At 63.3% G+C, this 20,799-nt stretch overlaps 1 protein-coding gene and 1 long non-coding RNA gene across 16 annotated transcripts in view; one reads left to right on the forward strand and one right to left on the reverse strand.

Annotated features, from left to right (window-relative positions):
• Positions 1 to 20,799, forward strand: part of MCF2L (MCF.2 cell line derived transforming sequence like) — a 97,548-nt gene that overhangs the window by 65,437 nt on the left and 11,312 nt on the right. For all 14 annotated transcript variants that reach the window (XM_047756370.1, XM_047756371.1, XM_047756374.1 and 11 more), the window contains 17 exons: positions 2,402 to 2,492; positions 8,520 to 8,639; positions 10,155 to 10,271; positions 10,671 to 10,820; positions 11,374 to 11,498; positions 11,806 to 11,920; positions 13,939 to 14,058; positions 14,392 to 14,583; positions 14,981 to 15,172; positions 15,445 to 15,604; positions 16,228 to 16,301; positions 16,447 to 16,520; positions 17,273 to 17,339; positions 18,197 to 18,312; positions 19,443 to 19,512; positions 20,510 to 20,602; positions 20,683 to 20,775. In XM_047756370.1, coding sequence (XP_047612326.1) covers positions 2,402 to 2,492; positions 8,520 to 8,639; positions 10,155 to 10,271; positions 10,671 to 10,820; positions 11,374 to 11,498; positions 11,806 to 11,920; positions 13,939 to 14,058; positions 14,392 to 14,583; positions 14,981 to 15,172; positions 15,445 to 15,604; positions 16,228 to 16,301; positions 16,447 to 16,520; positions 17,273 to 17,339; positions 18,197 to 18,312; positions 19,443 to 19,512; positions 20,510 to 20,602; positions 20,683 to 20,775 — 1,969 coding nt within the window. The remainder of the gene's footprint in view (positions 1 to 2,401; positions 2,493 to 8,519; positions 8,640 to 10,154; positions 10,272 to 10,670; positions 10,821 to 11,373; positions 11,499 to 11,805; positions 11,921 to 13,938; positions 14,059 to 14,391; positions 14,584 to 14,980; positions 15,173 to 15,444; positions 15,605 to 16,227; positions 16,302 to 16,446; positions 16,521 to 17,272; positions 17,340 to 18,196; positions 18,313 to 19,442; positions 19,513 to 20,509; positions 20,603 to 20,682; positions 20,776 to 20,799) is intronic.
• LOC125113567 (uncharacterized) lies at positions 5,361 to 10,158 on the reverse strand. Of its 2 annotated transcripts, none has more exons than XR_007131491.1 (2): positions 9,958 to 10,158; positions 5,361 to 7,955 (listed from the first exon to the last, which is right to left on the reverse strand). It is a non-coding gene; the product is annotated as an uncharacterized LOC125113567 (long non-coding RNA). The 2 variants fall into 2 exon arrangements; XR_007131490.1 differs by having other exon boundaries at positions 5,361 to 9,787.

A 20,799-nucleotide genomic window follows, 5' to 3' on the forward strand; every position in this document is an offset into this window, starting at 1 on the left:
TCGAGGCTGCTGGCGATGCTGGTTGTCCTGCTGTGTCATGACCGGAGGCTCTGGTGTTACGAACTCCTTACCCTCCAGGGTTCAAATCCACAGATCGAGTTAGAGACCCCAAAGGGAGGTGTGGCAGAAGCCATGGAGGCCATGCGGCATTGGCGCAGGAGGGAGGCCCTGGACCGCAGCTCGCCGCGAGTGCCCAGGCTACCGGCCCTGCCTGTGCCTGCGTTTTGCATAAACGTAACCCACAGAGGAGAGCAGCGGGGTCCGTGCAGGGGCCACCCAGCCAGGCTCCCACGTCTGGGCACAGAGAGGGTGTTCCAGTTCCGAAGCAGGGGTGACGCCATAAGGAGGGGATGGCCCCTGGCCCCACAGCGATTGGAGCTCTGCTTCCAGGAAGGGATGGAGCGTGGCGCGTATGCGGGAAGCACGGCTTTCCCTCACAGCTGCCTGAGAGGTGGGCGCTATTTCGGTCCCATTTTTGCAGAGAAGGGACTTGAGATGGTTCTTGGCTGAGTGGCCTGTCCAGGCGGCCCTGAGGAGGAGCCCCAGCCCAGCTGGTGAAGACAGGTCTGCATCCTCCCCACACGTGGCGGGCAACCCTGCGGGCAGGCAGCCCTTCTCAGACCCTTGTGCCGGCCAGGCCCACGCCTGCGGGTGGCCGTGAGCTCAGTGGAAACCCGTCTCGTCTCTTCCCCTGTAGAAAGAGCGAGACCCGGGGGTGGGGTCTCAGCCCCCAACCGGCCCCCCAGTGTGGACCACGGGGTCTCAGCCCCCCTCCAGCCCCCCAGTATGGACCTCCAGGCCACTGGCCTGCAAGAAGGAGGGAGGCGGGGAAGGTGGGGAAGGTGCAGACTCTGGAGAAGGCACGTGTGGGTGGTGTCAGGGGACAGCGGGTGACCTGTCCCCTCGAAGGAGGGGAGCCACCAGGAGGGGATGTCCCACAGAGCTCAGGCTAGTGGACAAGACAGGCTGCCTCTTTCCGTCCAGTCCCAGGCTGCAGCCGAGCCTGCATGGGGCCCCAGGAGAGGCTGTGTGCCCGCGACACTGAGGGGCCTGGCTCCCGCACCCGCCCAGGCCAACCCTGGACCAGGTTCTGCCCGGCCCAGCTCCCCACCGCCCACTTGGCCTTGAGCCAGCCCCAGCCTACCCTCCGTGTTGCGCCCCCTGCTGGGGAGGGGGCGGGGAAAGAGAGCTGTGATCCCGGGTTCCTGGCACTTACACTCAACTTACCTCCCTGAGAACAGAGCCAGACCTGAATCAGTTCTGTCAGGGGTGCCCGCACAGCTGCCAAGAGCCATTGACTCGGCAGAGTGTGTGCACGCACGCGGGGGCTCGGACGTGGGCCCAGAGATGAAATGTGTGCATTTACCCGGAAGTCCTGTGCCATTCCTAGACCTGGGCACCCGGAACAGGTGGAGTCCTTCTCTCGCACAGGTGCATGAGGACCTGCAGTCAGGTGCACACAGGTGTGCGGCGCCCTCACAGGTGTGACTACGCACACCAGCCCCGGCGCTGCTGCTGGAACTGGGGCTGGCACAGCCTGGCTTGGCTGTGTCCTGTTCACTGCAGGCAGGGCACCTCACAGTCTGCAGAATTGATATGTATTCCACGTATTTCTGGGCTTTATTTAAGCCCAGAAGTGGTGCCTTGATTTGTTCAGAGACTTGGAAATTAGCAATTCAAGTCAGGGCCTGGTTCCTTCCTCGTGATTGGCTGGCACGGAGCTGCTGGCGTCGCACAATTGGCTGGAGCTGGATTGTCCAACGGAAGCACCTCCCGTTTCTCCACCGTGACTCAGGCGCCCGCGTCAGGCTGAGCGGACGAGGCTGTGGCTACAGGGTGCTCAGTGCCTCCTCTCACAGATGCTGCCGTTGCCAGAAGCCTCGTCTCCTCTCCCGTCTCCCACAGATGCCCGTGCACCTCCGGGCGCCTCGGGGGCTTGCGCCCAGAGTTGTGGCAGTGCCATCAAGAGGGATTTGATAGCGTGGATGAGCGAGGGGGCCTCAGATGCTAGGACTGAGGCGGTGTGTGGGTCGCAGGCTTACTTTGAAGGGCTCAGCCAGCTGGTCCACGTGGAAGGAGAACTGCGGGCTCTGAGCAGAGCCGCTGAGCTCTGGGGAGGATGAGCTGTGCCAGGACCTCTGCGCCGTGAGCTGGTGGGTGTCAGGCTGCGGAGCAGGCTGCACAGACACATCCGCCCGGCTAAGTCAGGGCGAGCTCTGGGAAGTGCCTGCAGTCGGGGAGCTGGTGCAACTCGCTAGATGCTGTCCTGGCACCAGCTTCCTATGCGGTGCGGGAGACGCCTGAGGATCACAGGAGGAGCCGGGTTACCCAGGCCTCCTCAGGGCTGGTGGGGAGGCACATCCTCCAGATGCCCATGCTGACCACGGCTCTCTCCTCTCAGCTTGCAGGATGCTGGCATCGGCTTCATCCTGGTCATCGACCGGAGGCAGGACAAGTGGACCTCGGTGAAGACATCCATCCTGAGAATAGCCGTGAGTGTTGGTGCCGGCCCGCGCCCCCCACCCCTGCTCTTGGCTGGGTGACACAGTCTTTCCTGCCTGGTGGCACTTCGGCCTCTGGCCGGTGCTGTGCCGTGGGCTCCAGGCTGTGGTGAGTGCCAGCTCGGAGCAGCAGCCTGGGGCCAGGGGTGCTGGGGAGCCCACACCTCCCTGGGCTGCTCCGATGGCTAGGGCACGTGCGTGTGCATGTGGGTGTGTGTGTGTACACGTGTGTGCATGTGTGTATATATGTGCGCATGTGTGTGCATGTGTGTACACGTGTGTGTGTGTGTGTGTGTGTGTGCATTCTCAGATTGTAATTTGAAAGCAGCTTTGGCAGCTGCCTGTTTTTGACACTGAGAGCATGGGGCGCCCAGGGCCACATGCTCCTGCTAAGCAGGGCGGTGAGAGTGTCACCAGAACCTTCAGGCCAGAAGCTGGGAATTAAATCCAATAGCCTCTTCTATGCGGCCGTCTCCTTTCCTAATGGCTGTTTGTTCTGTGGTGTCCCGATGAAGTCAGACGCCTCAGCTCTCCTTGGTGGCCCTGATGGCCTCGGAAGTCACCTTTCTGTCCTCCGAGGTGCTGACTGGGCTGCCCTCCAGGGCGGGAGAGCACGGCCTATGCGCGTCGCTGGCTGTTTTTAGCAGGAACTGCTGAGGAAGGAGGGTGCAGTCAGCACAGAGCTCCCGTCTCACTGGCAGTGGCGGCTTCCACCCCCGCTCTCCAGCTGGGTGTGAGCGCATCTCCCCGCTCTGTCCCACCCACTCTTGCCACACGGTAGCCCGAGGACCAAAACAATCGCTCGTCTGCACGTAGGGCGACCGGTGGCAGGGGGCCTGGGCTGTGACCCTGCCCTGCCCCTGACCCCCAGAGTGAAATTCCCCCTCCCCCTGCCCTGGGTCCTGTGTTCAGCCGACAGAGGTTGCTGGACAGAGGTTGCTGGTTTCCCGGGGCTGCGGTGCTGGGGCGGGGGCGGGGGAGGGACCTGGCCCCTCGTGATGTCGTCCAAAGGAGAGCTAGAGGCTCAGGGTCTGCTCTGACCCTCCAGCCTCGTGATCCTGTGCAAACCTGCCAGCTGTCCGGTCCTGCCTCGGTCTTTCTCACCAAGCGTCTCCAGGGGCAGGTCTTTTTCCCTGTCCCCCCCCCACCGCCCCCCACCATCACGCTTCTGAGACAAATGAGAACACTACAGAATGTTTTAAAGGAAACATATCACGCTGCATGTGGGTTAGTAATCAGCTTTCCTCAGGGTGTTGATGCCTCATCATCAGGTAACAGCCAGAGTGTCTGTTCCAGAGAGTGTCCGTTCCATTCTTTTTAATTTTAAAATGAATCTGTGGGGTTCCTTTGTGGCTCAGCAGGTCAAGGACCCAGCGTTGTCACTTCAGCGACTCGGGGCGCTGCGATGGCGTGAGTTTGATCTCTGGCCCGGGAACTTCCACATGCTGTGGGTGAGGGCGAAAAAGAAAAAGAAAAAACAATAAAATAAAATGAGTGTGTATGTGATGTTAGGTGGCAGGCTAGATTAAGAATTAAATGAGGTCAGAGGACTGACAACAAACATTTCCTGAATCAGTAAGTTAGTCCTGGAGTTCCCATCGTGGCGCAGCAGAAACAAATCCAACTAGGATTTGTGGGATTGCGGGTTCGGTCCCTGGCCTCGCTCAGTGGGTTAAGGATCCAGCGTTGCCAGGAGCTATGGTGTAGGTTGTGGATGTGTCTTGGATCCTGCGTTGCTGTGGCCGTGGTGGAGGCTGGCAGCTGCAGCTCCGATTCGACCCCTAGCCTGGGAACCTCCATAGCCGCAGGTGTGGCCCTAAAATAAATAAATAAATAAATAAATCAGTCAGTCCTGGGCCGGATGCCAAGAAGCTTCCGGCCAAGCCTGTTGCTGTTTTCCACGGTAACACTGTAATAATAACAGTGTCTCCAAATCCTAACGATGCGCCCAGTTCTGCATCTGTCACTGGTTGACCTGCCGCCCAGGTGCTTCCTGGTGTGTGCAGCCCAAGAGTCATGGCATCCCTGGGGGTCCTTGCCGGAAAGGGTTTCAGTGCTGTTGGCACACACGCCGCCCCAAGAATGCCCCCAGCGCCCCTGCTTGACCTGCCTTCCTGGAAGTGCACGGTCGCTGCGTGCAGGCCGTGGTCCCAAAGGCCAGGGCCAGCCGCGTGCGTCGTCCTGTGGCGGCCCCCAGCCTGTACGCATCTCTCCAGCTGGTCAGTCGCCGCTGCTCAGAGCAAGAGATCCTCAAAGGCAGGGTTTTGTTCACCCCCGAGCGGCTCTGAGGCGGCCGAGCCGATGGCAGAGTGGCCCGGGGTCTGCCGCTCTCACGGCCGCATGGAAACACCGCTGCTCTCCTCCTCGGCTTCGTAATCAGATGATTTTCCGAAGAGATCTGGCTCGTCTTCAAAACTTCGTCTTGTGAAACTCGTAACTGAAAAGTTAGAGTTTTTGTGTTTGCCTGCTTCTTACACAGTAAAAACGTGGGGTTTTTTTTCCTTAAGTCCTGGTGCTCCGCAGTGCTGCTTTGGAAACCCCAGAAGTTAGCATTTTTCAGCAGAATTGCCAAAAATCCTCTTTGGGAGTTCCCATGGTGGCTCAGTGGTTAACGAATCCGACTAGGAGCCATGAGGTTGCGGGTTTGATCCCTGGCCTCGCTCAGTGGGTTAAGGATCTGGCGTTGCTGTGAGCTGTGGTGTAGGTTGCAGACGTGGCTCAGATCCTGCGTTGCTGTGGCTGTGGCGTAGGCCAGCGGCTACAGCTCCGATTCGACCCCTAGCCTGAGAACCTCCATGTGTCGCGGGGGCGGCCCAAGAAAAGGTGAAAAGACAAAAAAAAATTATCTTTGAACTCCAATGCTTTTTTTGTGACAAGAATTTACTGATAATATTGATAGCAAAATTCTATTTATGTATCGGACACACTCGCTGACACCCTGCTGTGCGCCTGGCACTAGGGGGCCGGGGGGCCTGGAGCTCAGCACTGGGGACCCAAGTGTGGTACAGACGACTGGTGTCACGACGGGGCGCTGTCGCGGGGGCAGGGAGGTCACCGTCTCCATCCCGGCTCTGAGGTGGGGGGAGGGGGAGCACTGGCACACAGATGCCCCCCGCTGTGGACCTGAACCACCAGCCTTGGCTGGCCTGTGCTTTCAGTCGAGGGGGCTCTGGGAGAGCACCTGGCCCTTGGGGGCATGCCTGCATTCCAGCCTGGACGACCCCATTGGGCCCGGGCCACCTTGGCTGCAGGTGCCGCAGAAGCAGGCCTGTGCCAGAGAGGCTGTGTTTATCCAAACGTGTTTGGCCACCCGTGAGCCTGGCGCTTACGTAACGCGCTGTGATTCGGGGCTATTTTAAGCCCCCCGCGCTGTCTCGTGCGCCAGGCTTGCTGTGCTCCGGGGTGCTCTCTTTCTTTCTGGGATCCTTCAGCTCGGCTTGGAGCAGAAAAACAAGACATTGGGGGGCCCAGGGTCCCTAAAATCCCCGTCAAGAGTGGGGCCCGAGTTGGCTCTGACGGGCCTCAGCACGACGTGCGTGTTTGCCTGTCACTGTTCACGGTCACAACTGGCCACAGGACCCACAGCTGAGGATTTAGCCTCACTCTGTGTCCAGCAGCAGGTCCAGGGTCTGGACGGTCCTCAGATGGGTGGACCTCTCATAAAGTGCCACGTACGTTCTTCCGGGGTTCCGTGAAGCACCTAAGAGGAAAGGGCTGGGCGTCACCTTGAGTCCAGACCCCGTCCTTACAGAGCACACCTTCCGTGAGGTGTGATCGGGGTATGAAAACTGTGCTGCAAGTTGGGAAAGCGTGACCCTGTGTGGCCTCCAGAAAGAGACCCGAGGAGGTTTCCCTGAAGTGGGGAGGCAGCACCCGCCTGGGCGGGGTCCGCACGGCCCTCCTGCTGGTGGCACCCAGGGCCCACCCTCTCGAGCTTCCTGCTTTCCACGTCTTTTCTCTGAGTTGACGTCTCGGCTCGGCTCTGTCCACAGCACTGGGCAAGCGCCAGGTCAGCTGTGGTCCCCCAGGGCTGTGATGGCGGTGCCCAGGTGGGAACCCCTGAGGGCTGCAGGCAGGAGGGCACACGCCCCCAGCCCCTCTGAAGGCAGCATCGCTAAGGGCTGAGCTGAGGTGCAGAGAGGACCACGGAGGAGCCGGCAGGCAGGAGACGCCGCTCAGAGCCATGGCTCAGAGCCACGGCGGGTGCAGAGGGGCTGGGGGAGGGGGAGGAGAGGCTGGGGGAGGGGGAGGAGAGGCTGGGGGTGGAGTTGCTTGGCCAAGGACCCCCCGGCCTCCGAGCACTGAGCAGACACAGGGCGGCGTGTGGTTGACTCGCGGAATGAAGCTCCAATGCGGGGATTGAGGGCCCAGCACGGCCTGGTGAGAGCAGCTCCAGCTCGGCTGTGGGGAAACCCTGGGCAGGAGGGTGCCGGGCAGCCATGCGTAGGGCTGTGGGACCCGACGGCAAGGTCCAGCCTGGGCGAGCACGGTGTTTGGAGACGGGGGTGATGAGGCGGGGCTCCTGGAGAATACGCGCTCCCTGCGGAGAAGCAGGGTGGCTACCCACGGGTGGTGAGAGGGCAGGCCCTGGCCGCATGGGCACGGGGCCTTGCATGTCAGGTTCGGGGTGGGTGGCGGAACCCTCAGGGTGGGGTGGGCCACGGCCAGGCTCCGAGGCCCCTCTCACCCAGCGACACGCCAGGCGGGGCCCAGAGGAGGGAGCGACGTGTGTGAGAGCCAGGTCTGGGCGGGCGCAGGGTCAGGGGCCACCGCAGGCCGTGGTCAGGACTCTGGGTTGGTCTTTGGCGAGGGGGGTGCTTCTCCGGATATTCCGGGCAGGAGGGCATGGTGACCAGTGGACATCCTGCGGGGGTCACGGTGCTTCCATGGACGACGGCTCAGGCAAGTCGGACAGGGCCGTGCGGGAGAGGAGCAGGAAGGCTCTGGGCCAGCTCGAGGCCGGGGCCCCGGCTGCGGGCAGAGCACAGCCAGCACCCTGGCCCTTGTCTGTGCCCCCGAGAGACCCTGCCCTCCCCTGCCAGCCAACCCGGGCCGAACGGCCAAAGCCTGACCAGGGCCCACCCCGCGGCCTCTTTCTCCTCACTCTTCCCTCACATGAGGGACGTGGTCTGGATGCTGGATCCGGGTTGGGGCCCTGGGGGCTTGCCGTGCACCCGCCTCAGCCCCGGTGCGAGCAGGGCCCGAGCGTCAGGGAAGCAGGGCACTTTGTTACCCGTTTGCGGACTGGGAGACCACGGCCTGGAGGGTCCGCTTGTCCCCAGCACTGCCTTGTAAGCACCTGCGCGGCTAGTGGCATCTGTTCCTGTAGCCACACCAGCGCTCATCTTCGTCTTGTTTTAGGTCGCACGTAAGCACGTGTTCATGCGGCTTTGTCCTCTCTGGACAAGGACCTTGGTTTTCTGGGGTTGTCGTAACAGGCACCGCAGACTTCAGCTGAAACAAGGAAATTCTTGTCTCAGTCACACACAGAAGCCTGAGGCCAAGGTGTCGGCAGGCTGGTCCCCCTGGGGCCGTGAGGTAGCATCGTGGCGTGGCTGCCCCCAGCGTCGGGGGCTCCTGGAGAGCCCAGTCCTCACGCAGCATCCCCTGTGGGGCTCCACGCCCAAACGTCCCCTTTTATTTACAAGGACGCGGTCGTGTCTGGTTGGGGGGCTGCCCTGGTGACCTCATCTTGCTCGGTCACCACTGTCAGCGCCCTGGGGACACGGATGCACCAGGGGATTGGACTTCAGCCTGAGAATCTGGGGGCACAACTTGGCCATGACAAGAGCTCCGAGCTTTTGACCTTGAAGTTTATGAGCAGCACAGGGGCTGTAGCCAGCAGGACTTTTCCCTTTTCTTTGCGCAACGGCGATGCTCGAGCTGAGCCCAGCGTCTGCCCTAGCCTGACGGTGGCTGTTGGAACCGGGGAGCCGCAGGCCAGGCCGTCTCATGGGGGCTGCGCTCAGCTGGGCACCCAGGCCGCCTGCCGACTGAGCCGCGCCCTTGTCCCCACAGGCATCCTTCCCCGCCAACCTCCAGCTCGTCCTCGTCCTGCGCCCCACGGGCTTTTTCCAAAGGACCCTCTCCGACCTCGCCTTCAGGTTCAACAGAGATGATTTTAAGATGAAGGTGCCGGTAAGTGGCCCCGCTCAGCTCCTGCGGGAGCAGCCCAGGTCTGCTGGGGGGTGGGGGGATCAGGGGGGTGGGTGCAAGTGGCCCCCGGGTCACAGAGAGGCCCCTGCCTCCTCCCGCCAGCATGGGCAGCCCTGGCGTCTGCCAAGGTACCCAGAGAGGGGCTGCCAGGTAACGGGAGGTGCCAGAGGGACAGGACAGAGGGCGCTTTGCCCAGCCGCTCGGCGGCCTCCATCCTTGGAAAATGGGTGCTCCCATCGTTTCTGGGGTGTCACGGCCTTGTTTCTGACAGTCCCATCCTGGGGACGCGTCACAACAGACTGAGGAGGACAGGGCCTCCCTGCTGCAGGTGCTCCCCACATTCTGGCCACCAGGCTGCTCCCAGCAGCCCCCTGCCCTCCCCCCGCAGAGCCACCTCCCGGGCGGCCACTTTTCAGGGCCCCGGTGAGACCGTGACGGGGGAGCGTGCGGTCTTTGCCTGTATTTGGCACGTGACCCTCGCCAGCCGCAGCCCCCATGTCAGAGGAAACAAGGCTGGGGTCCCCGCCCCAAAGGGGCCGGTTGCCCTGCACGGGGCCGCGGCCAAAGCTGTGCGTTCTCGAAGCCCGGCCTCGCGGGCTCCACGGCTGGTGTGCCCCGGGCACTGGCCTCCGTAGATGATCCTTGATTCCAGGAAACATCCCCTCGGGAGGGCTGCCGATAGCGCGGGTGGTGCGTGGGCCTCGGCGCTGAGTAGGAAGCGCTGAGGACGGTGGATTCTCGCCTTTTCCGAGGTGGCTCAGTGCACGCAGAGCAGGCGGGAGTCACAGGGCTCCTCAAGCCCTGGATCTCGAACGGACCTGTCTCTGGTCCCATTGGCTGCAAGTCAGGGCGATCGGCAAGCAGCCTGGCTGGACAGCAGGGCGAGGGCAGACCTCCAGTGTTTTCTTAAGTGGAGGTTACGTGGCAGCTCCTCCCCCACGCTGTGACAGTGTGGACTCCAGGTCAGATGTCCCCTGGGGCAGGGCTGCCTGGGAGCCCCGGTGAGCAGTGTTTAATAAAACAGGAGGTGTCCAGTAGCACGTGGGCCGAGCCTCCCAGGACCGGGGGCAGCGCCTGGCAGCTTGCAAAGCAGAGGCCTTGCTTCATCCAGCGCTCACAGATGGAATGACCTCAAGGGCAGGAGCAAGACGGGGCGTAAAACTCGTCCCCATGCAGAAGTGCCTCCTGGGCCACCCGCCTCCACGTCTGCACAGCCTCCCAGGTCCCAGCCGGAGTGTGGGCAGGCCGGTGGCTTTGGGGTCTGTGCAGCTCAGCCCCATGACCACACGGGCTCCCTTACCTGTCAGATGCCAGGTGTCAGGTGCCAGCTGTTGGCAGTACGCCCAGCTCCACCCAGGGCTCTGCTCGCCCAAAGGCTGTCACCCGTGTCATGGATTGGAAAGCTGAGGCCCAGGCAGTGCCCTGCCTGATGGGGTGGCTTCGGCCCCGCCTCCAGGGTCTGCGGGGCGACCTGTTGACACGGCGCTCTGCCCCCAGGTCATCATGCTGAGCTCAGTACCCGAGCTTCAGGGCTACATCGACAAGTCGCAGCTGACCGAGGACCTGGGCGGGACGCTGGATTACTGCCACTCCAGGTGGCTGTGTCACCGCACAGTGAGTCCCCCAGGGCCACCTGCAATCACTCCTCTTGGGGACTCTTGTTCCCAAGCCCTCTTCCCGTTTCCCCGAGTTTATCCCCAAGAGTGAGCCGTGGTCCCTGTGGACCGTAGCCGTCCGAAGAGGTAACAGGAGTGGCTCGGGCGTGGCTCACTCTGGGCTCAGGGACAGGCAGGGAGAAAGGGAAGCGGAGCCGGGTTCGCGGTGCCCTTGTCTCGGAGGAGGAGGAGGAGGCCCCGGCGGTGGGGGCCTCTGTTCCTGCAGGAGCCGCCAGGCTGGGGCGGGGGGCAGGCCCACCTCTGTGGACCAGGCATGTGGCCTGGCCTGTGACGATGCCCCGGCGCTGGCGGGCACGGTGCCCGCGAAGCTTCGGGACGATGTTTTCCTGCCTTCCAGGCGATCGAGAGCTTCGCCCTCATGGTCAAGCAGACGGCGCAGATGCTGCAGGCCTTCGGGACCGAGCTGGCCGAGACGGAGCTGCCCAACGACGTCCAGTCCACAAGCTCTGTGCTCTGTGCCCACACGGAGAAGAAGGACAGAGCCAAGGTGCGTCTGCGTGCGGGGCGGGGGGCGCCAGGTAAGACGGAGCCCAGCAGGCCCCAGGTGCGTTCCAGACCCCTGACCTGGCCCCCCGGTGGCAGGCGGGGGGTGGGGGGCTAAACCGGATGAAGGGGTTGCTGCAGGTAATCTGCTTCCTGATAAGGGCTGGCACACGCGCTCCCCAGGTGGGCCACACGCTGCAGCCCTGAGTTAGTGGAGGCCATGACCGCTGCTGGTCCTGGGGGCCGCCCCCTCCCTGCCAGGAGAGCCCCTCGCCCCTCTGACCCGGCCGCGGGAGCTGGTTTCCTGTTATTCCCCCTCGACCCGCTGCCCGGGAGACCCGTAACCCAAGCTCTGGCCCATCACAGCGGGCAGAGCGCCTCCCCACGCCAGCCACCTCCCCCGGCACCCGGAGAGCAGTCAGCGGACGGTCTGGGAGGGCGTTCCAGACTTCAGACTGGCTGTCACCCCTCCTCCCCTCCCAGGGCCGGGCCCCTCGGAGCCCATGACCTGCCCGGCATCTGGGGCCCGGCCCTGGGAAGGTGCGCTCTTCCTGCAGGAGGACATGCGGCTGGCGCTGGACGAGGGGCGGAGCGTCCTGGAGAGCATCCGCGAGCCTCTGGCCAAGAGCCCGGAGCAGAGCCTGAACCAGGACCAGCTGGACAGTCAGACCACCGTGCAGCGGTGAGGCCGGGGGGCCCAGGGCAGGATGGGGGGTAGCTGGTGGCCCACAGCAGGTGCAGTACTGCTTCCTTGACCCTGAGCTGAGGTTGTCAGGAATAAGCCCAAACCGCTTCCATCCCAACCTTTTAAAACAGCACCCTCAGCTCAGCCAGCAGCTCTGAGCCACTCAGCATGAGGGGTGAAGGCAGGGCCTGGGGAGGCAGACCTCAGTCCCCCCCAGGCAGAGACCAAGCCCCCCACCCCCTTGGTGCTGCAGGGGGTGGGGGGCTCGCCGCGCCCCACCCAGCACGGCCGTCCCCTCTCCTAGGCTCCTGGCCCAGCTGAATGAAACCGAGGCCGCCTTTGATGAGTTTTGGGCAAAGCATCAGCAAAAACTGGAGCAGTGTCTGCAGCTCCGGCATTTCGAGCAGGATTTCCGGGAGGTGAGTGGCCCGAAGCCTGGGGTGGGGGGACCCTGCAGGTGAGCACCTGGCTCCCCATAGCAGGAAGCCTCCAGCCCAGGGACCCCGTGACTGCCATCAGCCACGCGGAGCCACAGGACCCGGGGGAAACGTGTGACCGCCGAGGAAAGCGTTAGCACGATGTCCGTCGGCTGCGTCACTTGTGACCGGATCGGGGAGCCTCGTGCCCCCGCGTGGCCCCTTGTGTGCTCTTCCTCCACCGAGGGTGCCCGCGGGGCCCAGGCACGGGGGCAGCAGTGGGAGGTGGGAGGTGCACCCACCCTGCGCTCTGCTCCGCGGGGTCAGACGTCGGCTCTCAGGGCAGCTGCTCACTCGTTCGCGCGGGAGACGCGTGCTGAGGCCTCCCCACGCGAGGCCGGGGGCGCCCTTCCCACCCGGGCTGCATCTCCCCCAGCAGCGCCTCCGTCTCCGCGGCCCGGGGCCGCCTTCACTGTTGCAGTTTGCGTGTCCTTTCCGTGCTCCTGACCCCAGTCCGTCGTCGGCCCTGTGGCTTGAAAACATCTTCGGCGTCTCTCACGTGCCTTCCTCCCTCTCAACAGGGGTTTTCACGAAGGAAGGTTCTAAAGCGGGACTGAGTCCGGTTTACCGGGTTTTCCTTTTAGGATCACACGTGTGATGTCAGTTCTACATTCCAGGTCCCAGATATACTCCCCGAAGCCCTTTTTCCTGCAAGGTTATAGCTTGCACGTACTTCCATGGTCCATTTCACGCCTAGTTTTGCGTCGAGTGTGAGGATTCGGCGAGGTCTGCTTTCTCCTCTCCGGGCGCCCCCCAGCATCCCTTGTTCAAAGGCAGTCTTTCTCCGCGGGGTTGTTTCCGCCTTCGTCAGAAGTCAGTTGTGCACACTTGTCTGGGTCTGGGTATAGAGCCTGTCCATCCGTCTCTCCCACGGTCCTGCCTCCGGCAGCTGTGCGATGCCTTGAAATCCGGGGGGCAGGGGGCTGGGTGAGCCCCTCCTGCTTCCTTCTTCGCAGTTGTTTCGGCCGTCTTGGTTCCTTTGTCGCTCCGCCTGAGTGTCCACGAGTCCATCCGGCGGGCATCTGGCCAGGGGTTGTGTCGACCTGGACGTCAGTTTGGGGAGGATCAGCACGGAACACAGCACGCGCTTCCATTAACTCAGAGCGCTTCTAGATTTTTCACCAACGCTGTGTGGGTTTCATCAGTTCAGTACATATGTTTGATTTACACACATGCGCTGCGTTCTTTAAGCACTTGTAGATGGTGTTGTGTTTTTCCTTTTGGCATCTGCACGTTCACTGCTCACAGAGAAGTACAAGAGATTTCTGTAGGTTTATCTTGTCTCTCCTCAAACCTCACGGAACTCCGTCTGGGCGCTGCTTCTTGGAGTTTCAAGGGCTTCTTTCCACATGGACGTTCAGGCCGCATGCAAACAGGACCAGCTTCCTTTCTCACTTTTCCTTCTTGCTTTTTCTTTTTTGGGGGGGCGGGGGGCACACCTGTAGCTTATGGATGTTCCCAGCCTAGGGGTCAAATCGGAGTGGCAGCTGTTGGCCTGCACCACAGCTCACAGCAACACTGGATCCTTAACCCACTGAGCCAGGCCAAGGATCGAACCTGCGTGCTCGTGGTTACTGATCGGGTTTGTCACCGCTGAGCCACATGGGGACACGAAGTTCTCGATTTTCCACCTGCAAGTCTTTGTTTCTGTGTTTAGGTTTTTGCTCTACCGCCCTGGACACCGACTCCACTGTGAGGGTGATGGTAGTGCAGGGGGCTTCCCAGGCTGGCGGGGGGGGGCGGGGGGGGGGGCGGGGGGGTGATGTTTCTCATCCACATGGTACCTGAAAGGAGGGCAGTGGGAGCCTGGGTCTGCTCCTGTCAAATCCACCAGCTCCCCTCCAGCCCTGCTTCCCAGAGGAGGTCCCTTCTCCCTGCACCCCAGTTCTAGGGTGTCTCCTCTTCTTCCCACAGTGGGGGCTGCTCTCACTGCCCCGTCTCTCCCCCCGCCTCTGTCACAGGTCAAAGCCGCTTTGGACGCGTTGGCCCAGAAGGTGGCAACCTTTACGGATGTGGGCAACAGCCTGGCACACGTGAAGCACCTCCTGCAGGACCTCACCAGCTTCGAGGAGAAATCCAGGGTGAGGGCGGCGGCCACGGGGCCCCGGAGCCATGTGGGCAGCAGTGGGTTGGCAGTCTGGCCTGCTCGGATCCCCCCCCACCCGCTGCATCATGCCCCCTCCTCCGACTCACCTCCCTGTCACCCCCTCCCTCCATCACACCCTCTGCCTGTCACGCCCCTACCCGCCACGCCCCCCCACCTGCCCACCACGTCCTCTCCCCCAGCACACCCCTATCCCCCCGCCCCCACCCCGTTGTGCACCCCGCCCCACACCCCTCCCTCCCCGACTCCAGCACCTGGAGGTGCACTCTTTGCCCCAGCACCTGCACTGAGCTGGGCCTTGTCGCCGCAGGCAGCGGTGGAGCGGGCCCACGCCCTGTGCCAGGCAGGTGAGCAGCTCATCGAGCACAAGCACTACGCCGTGGACTCCATCCGCCCCAAGTGCCACGAGCTCCGGCACCTGTGTGACCAGTTTTCGGCAGCCGTCGGGCACAGGAGGGGGCTGCTGAGTCAGTCCCTGGAACTGCACTGCCTCCTGGAGGCGGTAGGTCCTGCACCCCACCGCCCCACCCCTGGTCCGGCAGGGCTGCTCCCTCGAGGACCGAAACACCAGCACTGTTTGGAAAATGCCCCCAGCCCCTGTGGGCCTTTCTTGTGGCCCAGACAGCCCGGTCCTGGCGCAGGGGCCTGTTTCCAGGACTCTCCCGCCACAACGGACTGTTTCTTTAAGAGGCCCAGAGACTGACCGTCCAGCCGGTTCCCTGTCCTCAGTGCGCACGTGTCCAGACCTGGGCACTTCACTTGGTTTCAGGCCGAGCCCCCCAGGGAGCCCTCTGGCCATCGTGCCAGGACCTGGACCGTAGGTGACAGTCCCACAGCACAGGGGTCGGCGGGCCGCGTGCACCGCCAGGTTGGCTGCTAATGTGCCTCCTCCTCTCCAGTCCATGAAGTGGTGCGATGAGGGGATTTACCTGCTGGCCTCGCAGCCCGTGGATAAGTGCCAGTCCCAGGACGGCGCCGAGGCTGCCCTCCAGGAGATCGAGAAGTTCTTGGAGACAGGGGCGCAAAACAAGGTCCAGGAGCTCAGTAAAATCTACCAGGACTACGAAGCCATTCTCACCCAGGACCTGCTGGTGAGGAGCCGAGCTTTTCACCTGCAGCTCACCTGTCCTGAGGCACTCTGCCCGGGATGCCAGGGCACACCGGACGCGCGAGGTGGGGGTGACGGCACCTGCCTGCCCCAGCAGAGGGCTCCCTGCAGGGCTGGCCTGTGCTCATGCGGGCAGCCCTGGGGCCCTGCTTCCCGCCAGTATCGCCCCCTCACGGCCCCTTGAGCTGCTGCGCCCGGGGACCACGGGGGCTCTGGGAAGGCGGCCTGCTCACCAGCCGCCACACGGCCCCGCAGGAGCACGTGCAGAAGGTCTTCCAGAAGCAGGAGAGCACGGAGGAGATGCTTCACCGCCGGCAGGCCAGCCTCAAGAAGCTGGCGGCCAAGCAGACGCGGCCCGTGCAGCCGGTGGCCCCCCGGCCAGAGGCGCTCACAAAATCGCCCTGTGCCTCCCCAGGTGCGTGCACGCCCCCTCAGGCAGCCCGTCGGTAAATAAAGTTCTTTGGGCTTTCCTCGCTCCTGCTGCCCCCTTGCTGTGGCTCGACCGGGCCCGTCGCCCACGTCTGAAGCCCCTCCCAGGCCCGTCGCCCACGTCTGAAGGCCTCCTCCCCAGAGCCTCCGGGTCCCCAGGCGCAGCCCCTCTGGAAGGCAGAGCTGGACCCGTGGCCTTTCCCGAAGGCCCTCCTGTCACCTCCCACCCCTAAACATACCGTGCCCTGCTGGCGGGTACAGCTCCTGCCATTTTCTTCAGCGGTGCCCGGCGCTGGCCGTAGGCTGGTAAGAGCCCTTGAGCCCAGCATGTGGGGCCCGAGCGAACGTTATTCTCAGGCCCATGCAGAGGCCTCTGGGCGCGGAGCTCTCCCCGTCACCAGGAGCAGGGGCCCCACTGGGAATGACCCCGCCAGCCAGCCCCGGAGGCACCCTCGCCCCGTCCCCCTCCTCGTTTCCCTGCGCCTTCCGCACGCTCCTGGGCTGCTCTCCGCACCTCCTCCAAGAGCCGAAGAGAGCCGTGGCCCCAGGCGCACGTTCTGCCTCCGGGCAGAGGGTCACGCCCGCCTTCTCCGCTTCTCTCCAAACCAGGCATCCGGAGAGGCTCCGACCACCACAGCACCGAGGGCAGCGCCCTCCGGAGGGGGCCCTACAGGAGGGCCAAGGTGATCCTGCCCCGCGCCCACCCCTCCTGCTCCCCCGCCCCCTCGGCCCCCCTCGTCCTGCCTGAGGGCCTCAGATCCTCTCAGACGGGACGAGAGGCTGCGCCTTCTCAAAAGCTCGACACGCTGCCTGCTCTTCTGTCCGCAGAGTGAGGTGAGCGAGGGCCGCGTGCGGGGCAGCTCCACGGGCGACGAGGAGGAGAGCCTGGCCGTCCTGCGCAGGTGGGTGGGCTGCCTTCCCCCAGCAGCTGTGAGGACAGGCGCCACCACCCGATCCCGGCCCCGGGGGTCTGAATGTAAGGGAGGCAAAGGCGCGGGATGGCCAGCCTCACCCACGGCTGCAAAGCGGGAGCGGGGAGGCCTCGCCCATGGCGCCCCCAGCAGATCCCCACGTCCACGTGCATGTCCACACCTGAGCAGGGAGAGGGCCCCCGGAAAGGCTCCATTTGCCCTGGCTTTCTGCCGGGACCCAGGAAACTCGAAACAGCCGGTCACCCCTCCCGGAGCCCAGGGGAGAGGACTGGTGCCCGCCCTGCCCAGCCCGGCCCTCCACGGGGACGTCCGGCCCGCCAAGCCCCTCCACCCCCACCCTGTGTGGAGCCTGGGCACCTTGAGCCGCACCAGGACCTGGTGACATGCTGGCCGTTGTTTGCTGGGCGGTCCCGACCCTCGGCTCCGTTTTCTGTGTGGGAAAACGGGCAGCTTGGCCGTGGGTGCGGAGAAGCTGATCCTTGTCCATAAAGCGAGAGCTGACCCGCTGGTTTGCGAGTCCGCCCCCTCCTGGGGGTCCGGCCCCCAGAGGCTCCCTGCAGACCCACTGAGTGCGGGAGGGTGGTGCCTCGGCTAGAAGCTGCTCCTGGGGAAAGGGGGTCGGGGGGCCCGGGGGAGGGAGGCCGGGAGTCGGGGCTCCTCTGAAGGGGCCTCTAAGCCCGGGGTCGGGGAAGCTGCTCCTGCATGAGGCCGTGCCCCCACAGGCACGTGATGAACGAGCTTCTGGACACGGAGCGGGTCTACGTGGAGGAGCTGCTATGCGTCCTGGAGGTGAGGGCCCAGGGATGGGCCACCCACAGTTGTGGCCACCAAGCAGCGTGTGAGGGAGGGTTCCTGGCTGCTCTGCGACAGCCCGGAGCTGGAAGACGCTCTGCCGCTTGTGCGCAGGATGGGGCGCGTGGGTGCAGGCACATTCGCATCCGGACAGCATTTGCAGCAGAGAAAGGGTGGCCACTGCGTGAGCGCATCCTGATCCAGGCCCAGAGGGTCTTCCGGGTGCTGGGATGTTCTATCCTGGGACCTGGGCCGTGGTTGCAGGGGTGCAGGCAGCAGCAACCCACAGATGCAGCCTAAGGCGTTCCCTTCTTAGAGATGAGCCGAAATTGAAAGGGAGTCAGATGGAACTCTCCCCCAATAATTGAGGCTGCTTATAACTCACTCATGTTTGGGAGTTCCCGTGGTGGCGTAGTGGTTAACGAATCCGACTAGGAACCATGAGGTTGCAGGTTCAATCCCTGGCCTTGCTCAGTGGGTTGAGGATCCGGCCTTGCCGTGAGCTGTGGTGGAGGTTGCAGACGCGGCTCGGATCCCGGGTTGCTGTGGCTCTGGCATAGGCCAGTGGCTACAGCTCCGATTGGACCCCTAGCCTGGGAACCTCCATATGCCACGGGAGCAGCCCAAGAAATGGCAAAATAATAATAATAATTCACTCATGTTTGCGGTGCTTGTCCAGAGAAACACCGTACATGTGGTGAATGAATTTGAGGTGGATTCAATTTCTGAAACCTGAGACGGTGTCACTTTCCCACATGGTGGCCACGTTGAGACCCAGCTTCCGTGGGGGGGCCGGCAGGGCTGCTGTTCAAACAGCCGCAGCCCAGGAGCCCGAGGCCACTCCCTCCCCACAGGGCTACGCCGCTGAGATGGACAACCCGCTGATGGCACGCCTGGTCTCCACCGGCCTTCGGAGCAAGAAGGACGTCCTGTTTGGAAACATGGAAGAAATTTACCACTTTCATCACAGGTCGGGCCTCTTTCCGGTCGCCCGGGCTCCGCCTGCCGAAACCCGGAGGCCCGGCCTGTGCTTTGCCGGCAGAAGAGCCCTTCCTCCCTCTCGAGGGCAATAAGCAGATGGGCAACGGGTTCGGGTGGGACGTGCCCAGGGTGGCCCCTGGCGCGTGGGGAGTTGCGTAGGGACCACCCCCTGGGCTTCGCTTTGGTGGCACTGAAGCCACATCCCTAGCGAGGCCCCTGCCAAGCCATCCTTGTAAAGGAAAGCAGCACAGCAAGTTCCTGCCTGCCCATCCTCTCAGTGGGAGCCACCTGTGGCCTCTCTGTGGCTCTGGGGGAGCGTGTGTGGTCCTTCCGGGGCCGCTCAGCCCTGGGAGCACCTAGGAAAGATGAGCAGTGCCCGTGGAGCCAGGGACGTGGAAGGCTGGCAGGAGTCTGCGGTCTGAGGAGAGGCCGCTGGTGCAGATGCCTCCCTCGCTGCCCGCAGGCCTGGCCCCTCCTCCACTGGGCTCCAGGAGGCACTGGGCTCCCGTCTGACCACGTGCGCTTGGCCCATCATTAGCCCCGATACTGCCCACTTAGAAAAGAGGCAGCAGGTCTCAGCTTGAACCGCAGCCGGATCCCTTCCTTGGCGATTAGAATGAGCTGGTGGGCAGGTCCCTCAGCCTGGCCAGGAGTCTTAGCCTGGCCTTGGCCTGGCTTGGGACACGCCCGGCAGGATTTACTGGATGGGCAGGTGCAAATCAGAAATCTAGAGGAAAACCCAGCCCCGAGACCCAGGCAGTGCTGCAGGAGGAGGGTCCCGGAGCAGAGCCAAGCCCTGTTAGGTCTGCAGAAAACCCGCGAGGGCTGGGGTCCTGGGACCTGGAGACACTCCGGCCTGCAGCCCCTTTGTCCACGTCTCTGTGTGACGGAGCTCTCCCAGCTTCTGAGTGAACGCCAACGCCAGAAACAGCACCCGCAGGGCCACAGCTGCCCAGAGCTGAGCCCGGGGTGGTCGGCGCATCGGATGGCGCAGCCCCGCTCACACTCTCCCGTCCAAAGGCAGAAGTGTTACCTGGGAAAGAACGTCCGTGATTTGTGACCAACGCCTTCTCAGTCTGGTGGTCGTTTGCATGACCTAAGGCAACTTTCTTTGTCTAGAATATTCCTGAGGGAGCTGGAAAACTACCTTGACTGCCCAGAGCTGGTCGGAAGGTGCTTTCTAGAAAGGGTATGTCTCAAACACACACTTGGCCACACCCAGCTTCTTAAAGTGACTCCTTAATGCAGCAAGGGCTTTACGTTCCATTCCGATCCCACCCAACCAGCCGAAAGCACACGCTCGCATGTTCCCCATTCGGCTGAGATGTTGTGATGCTTTCTGGTAGCGCCCGAAGATACGGTTTTGTCTAAAGCCCAAGAACTAGCTCAGAAAGGAGAGAAAGCACCGGAAGGGTAAAGCATCGAGGTTTGGGCCGCCGGTGTAGAGGAGGCTGACTCTCCCTCTTGCTGGTGTTGGTTTCATGCCGGTGAGGACGCCCTCCTTTACTCGCCGACCCTGGACGGTCACGCGTGCTCTGAGGTGGATGGGCTCCTGCCGGTGGGACGAGCCCCAGGGTGGGAGTGGGTGCCAGGAGCAGGAAAGGGCTGCTGCCTCTTGTGACCCGGCCGGGGGCTGCCGGGCTCAGCAACGCGGAGACACACGTCTGCCAGCAGCAAAAGCTGTCCTCGCAACACGCCAGAGGCGGGGCCCATGGGGCCCTGGGGGTGGGGCGGGGAGCGTCCCGCTGTGGTTGTCAGCAGCATCAGCAGCTCCCAGGGACCTGGGGCCAGAGCAGGTTCTCAGGCCCCCGGGTGGGGCAGCCGGGGCTCTTCTGACACCCACGCGGGTTTGAGCATCGCAGCGGAGCTGAGCCCTGGCGAGTCTTCTCAACATCTGGGCGGGTCCTGTGTTATTTCCACTCTGCTATCTCTGAGGCCAGAGCCACATGGAGCTGATCTTTATAAAAGAGGTGCCAGGCCTCATGCAGCCCTGAGCACCCAACTTCTGGGGGCTGTTGGCTGGCTGCCCCCCAGCAAGAGCCATGGCATCTGGGGGGAGCCCAGATTCGGGGAGATGGGCTGGGGCAGGTGCCAGGCCTGGCGGTGACCCAGCCCGAGTCACCCCTCCTGCGCCGGGTGCTGAGGCCCACGAGAACGCTGTGTGACCCGGCCTCTGTCCCGCCCAGATGGAAGAGTTCCAGATCTACCAGAAGTACTGCCAGAACAAGCCGCGCTCCGAGAGCCTGTGGCGACAGTGCTCCGACTGCCCGTTCTTCCAGGTGCGTTTCCCGGCCCCGGAGCGCGGGCGTCCCCCAGAGCTGACTGGCCACAGTGCCTAAGCCAGCGGGTGGGCTTGCAGGAATGCCAGAAGAAGCTGGACCACAAGCTGAGCCTGGACTCCTACCTGCTGAAGCCCGTCCAGAGGATCACCAAGTACCAGCTGCTGCTCAAGGTGACGGGGCCCCCGGAGCCTTTC

This window comes from Phacochoerus africanus, chromosome 13 (assembly GCF_016906955.1).
Source record: "Phacochoerus africanus isolate WHEZ1 chromosome 13, ROS_Pafr_v1, whole genome shotgun sequence".
NCBI classification, from domain to species: domain Eukaryota; kingdom Metazoa; phylum Chordata; class Mammalia; order Artiodactyla; family Suidae; genus Phacochoerus; species Phacochoerus africanus.